The 4,076-nt window shown below is 31.3% G+C and overlaps 1 protein-coding gene across 1 annotated transcript; it reads right to left on the bottom strand.

The window, feature by feature from the left end:
* LOC104731348 (peptide methionine sulfoxide reductase B8-like) lies at positions 3,231-4,076 on the bottom strand. Its single transcript, XM_010450691.2, has 3 exons — positions 3,895-4,076; positions 3,643-3,799; positions 3,231-3,550 (listed from the first exon to the last, which is right to left on the bottom strand). The coding sequence occupies exons 1-3, from the start codon at positions 3,981-3,983 to the stop codon at positions 3,389-3,391; spliced, it is 408 nt and encodes a 135-aa protein (XP_010448993.1). The 5' UTR covers positions 3,984-4,076; the 3' UTR covers positions 3,231-3,388.

Raw genomic sequence — 4,076 nt, 5'->3', positions numbered from 1 at the left:
AACTCAAATCTAATGGTAGATCAAAGAGTCCCTGGCAACGGCGCCAAAATTTGATATGCTCAAATTTACCCTAGAGCTACTCTCTCAAATTAAGAGATCAATGCAGTACTTAGGGGTTGAATTCCACAAGGACTCAAGACTACACAATAAATTATAGAGTTTTATAATTATGCTAAACAGATTAAATTGAATTAAAATAAACAATGCAAAATATTAAATAAAAGTTGTTGTAAATTCAGGGGATCAAAAAGCTAGGCCTAGGGAATTTCTCAGGAAATTATGAAATATTAAATCAGGAAATAAATAGGATTCAAGCAATTAAGAACAGATCTAGAAATCTAAACACTTTTGTAAATTAAATCAGTTCTCACTGCAAATAATATCTAAATTTAAAACCAGAAAATCCAAATCTCTTTGTAAAATTCTAGGTTAAAAATCAGCAATAAAATCAGGTTTAGATTGTTCACAAAATTATTAAATCAAATCTCTTTGCAAGAAATAATTTTGCTCATCAAAAGGTTTTATCAGGAAAATCAATTATATTCTCATATCAATTTATTTTCCTAAAGTATTAATTCTAGATGGCCAATCAAGGATTAATATGAAGAACAACCTAAGATGAAGATCTAGATAGATAATGAATCCTAAATAATCAGATCTAATAATTCATAAAATCCCTGTGAAAAACCCTAAACCTAACAAGCAAACTACCCAGACATATTCAATGAAGAACAAAACATAATTCTGAATAATAAGCAATTGAAGTTAAAAAGAGTAAGAAGGAGTTCAAGAATTCTTTTCTACAAAGCAGATGTCTCTCTCCCAAAAGCTCTCAAAATCTCACAGGATTGCAGAAAAATAAAACTTGCTAGAATAAAACTTAAGGGTTTGCAAAAACCTAAGAACTATATATCTATGTCCTAAAAGACGTCAGGGACTTGTGTTGCAAATATGGAAGACTTTGGGCAAAATTGTAAAACTTCCAAAACTTGGCTCTCTCGTCGGTTTAGACTTGGTGTCGATCGATGCTAAAGAGTGTTGATCGATGCTCTTCATAAAATCAGACTCCAAATTGATTTCCTCCAGGATTAAATGCTCCAGAATCATCCAAATTGCTCCATTTCGCTCCTTTCATGCCAAAATCCTAGAAAACCTGTGAAGACTCAAAACATCCTAGAAAACAAATCAAAAGACTCCTTATATCATGGTTAAAACCCACAAAAACCATGATATATCAACTCCCCCAGACTTAGCCTTTGCTTGCCGTCAAGCAAAACATAAGCTTAGACATATGAAAGAGGTTTGAAAACAGGGAACTCACTCAACTGCATGATGATTCTTATTCGCACTCTTCATTTACCTGACTCAAGAACTTACTACTTATACTTAACCATGATTAGCATCAACATTCCTTACTCAAATCCCACAATCCTCTGGAATCTCTGGTCTCACCATTGCCATCTCATTAGTCAATAATAAAGCACAAATAAGGTGAATTCTTACCTTGGGTGTATTCATCATTGGCATATGGATTCTCTTCAGGCCAAGACATTCTTCTTACATCTCCTTTCTTCTCCCTTTTCTCATTTCCAATTTTTTTTCTTTTTCTCTTTTCTTAATCAAATGTGTAAGCGAATATCAAGGTCATTGATAATTTACCTACCCCTTGCTTCCAAGTTTTGTGTGATCATTTGACTCAAGAGTAGAATAATGAGGTCACAAGTAATTTAAACAAAGCGTATATTAATAAACTATGTGCCCTTCCTATATTTTCGTTGATTTCCACCTAATGTTTTGAAACATTTATCTTTTTAAAAGGGCACTGATGGTGCCTACGAAAAACTCTGCTTTGTGTAGGTTATGCAATACTCTTACTTTAACCTTAATCCAGAAACCTTGCAGATTTCAGGAAATGACATGACAAATTCTTCAGCATCATTCATTGTCTATCTCTATCATTGTCACAGCTTTTTTAAGTAAAAAATGATGTAGTATGTAATTTTTATATTAAAATAGAGGGTACATTGAACAAATAGTTATTCCACTAAAATCTTAGATGCGTTAAGTCATATCCCGGAGTGGAGTCTAGTTCAAGAAGAAAGAAGTGCTAACATGGGAGCTTTTGTTATAGCTCAAAGTGTTACATTGATTGATCGTTCTCAATCATATACGTAGCTAGTGGCTACCCTTTTTTTGTAAATTAATAGAATTCATGGTCCCAACATTATTAATTTATAGATATTTTACTGTATAGTGATACAAAGGGAGTAATAATGTAAGATTTTCAATATCATGCTTTGAAAAGTGACAAATAGCATTTTATTCTTTTGACATGTTGCACAAAATATGTTTGATGAAGTAATGTTACTTACATGAATCCAGATCTGAAAATGGCATTCATCAATATAAGTGTAAGGTGATATATGATTAGTTGTCTCAATCATATGAAAAAGATATTAATTGTTTTTAAAGAAGTGAAATGATACATGTTTAAAGATTAGAAATAATGGTGATTAATATCTATTTTGCTAGATTATGAAATTAAAGAAGATAGTTTAGTACATTTGGATACTTTTGTCCATAATATTTTTTAAGCAATTGGAAAACATAACACTTAAAAGTGTGTAATGCAATAAGAAATACTAGAAAATCATTTACCGATAAAAAAAAAAAAAAAAGAAATGTTACACCTAGAATCATATTCGCTTTGTTCCTTGTTATTCAAATTTATAAGAAAAAAAATTGCTTTAAAAAGATGCAAATACTTATAGTTTAGAGTCATAAATCATAAAAAATATTGCATTTATAATCAATTTTTAATATGTGAATTTGAAAAGATTCCAAAGAGTAATCAAATACTCCACCTGATTTTCTACATGTTTTAATAGCTTTTAATTTCTACTTATTTATTATTCATAAATAACTGAAATGTAAACTTACTATATACAGTATAATAGTATATGTTATGCAACTACAGATAAATATAAGAATATTGATTTCGACGTCAAACTAACTAGTGGTAGCACAATCCAAGTTGAAATAACTTTGATTTAAAGTGGAAAAAAAGACTATGAGTGAAATATAAATTGTTACCAATTGATTTACAGTAATCATGAAACTTAACATGTTATATTCATTATTAATTATAACATTTTATCTAAAGATATATATGTAATTAACAATAGTTTTTTTTGTGAATAAATTATAAACTCATCCAAATAGGAACGAAAAAGAAGAAATTTTATTCATTACCAAAGCTTATTATAATTTTAGAAATTAAACGTAGATTAATTATAATATGACATGAGTAGGAGAAATGTAAAAAAGTAGCATCTCACGAATCATAGAATAGATTCTTTTATTTGAGATAAAGTGGTCCGATGAATGATTATTTGGAGGAATCAGCACCAGCGAATTTGAGAGCGACACTGTTAACGCAGTGACGTTGGTCGGTAGGAGTAGAGTAGCCTTCGCCTTTGAAACAATGGCCAAGATGTCCATCACATACTGCACATGTTATCTCCATTCTTCTTCCACCCATGCCTTCTGGCTATATACATTAACATAACCATTATTTTAGATTATAATATTTATATATATGGATTCAAATAATTAAACTATAGAGAAGAGTCAAATAATTACAGTTTGTTTAATAGCACCGGGGATAGCATCAAAGAACGCCGGCCAGCCACAACCGGAGTCGAACTTAGTGGTGGATTTGTAAATAGCAGATCCACAACCAGCACAACTATAAGTTCCTTCGTCAAACTTTTTCACAAACTCTCCTTTGCCTCTTTTACTAAAATCACAAAAAACCATTACAACATGTTAAGGTAACAACTTACAATGCAAGTAATTGAACCGAATATTAAGATACCTAGCTAGAGGGCTTACTCTGTGGCTCTTTCTCTGAGAACCTTAAACTGGTCAGGAGACAGGATCGCACGCCACTCGTCGTCATTTGCTGGAAGTGCTGCTGCCATGATGGGAATAGGATTTGCTTATGTAATGATGCTTGAGAGATTAATTAAAGAGGAAGTGATTAGCTTTTGAGTGATTGTGATTCAACATGGAAA

The sequence above is a fragment of the Camelina sativa genome, chromosome 12, assembly GCF_000633955.1.
Source record: "Camelina sativa cultivar DH55 chromosome 12, Cs, whole genome shotgun sequence".
Classification (NCBI taxonomy): Eukaryota; Viridiplantae; Streptophyta; class Magnoliopsida; order Brassicales; family Brassicaceae; genus Camelina; species Camelina sativa.
This window is presented reverse-complemented; position numbering and strand designations above follow the sequence as displayed.

Excerpts from the sequence above, each read along its gene's own strand:
- LOC104731348 (XM_010450691.2), bottom strand. The coding sequence starts at position 3,983 with ATGGCAGCAGCACTTCCAGCAAATGACGACGAGTGGCGTGCGATCCTG. Across the intron at positions 3,800-3,894 it reads CTCAGAGAAAGAGCCACAGA|TAAAAGAGGCAAAGGAGAGT; the intron begins GTAAGCCCTCTA and ends TTGTGATTTTAG. Across the intron at positions 3,551-3,642 it reads CCGGTGCTATTAAACAAACT|CCAGAAGGCATGGGTGGAAG; the intron begins GTAATTATTTGA and ends TAATGTATATAG.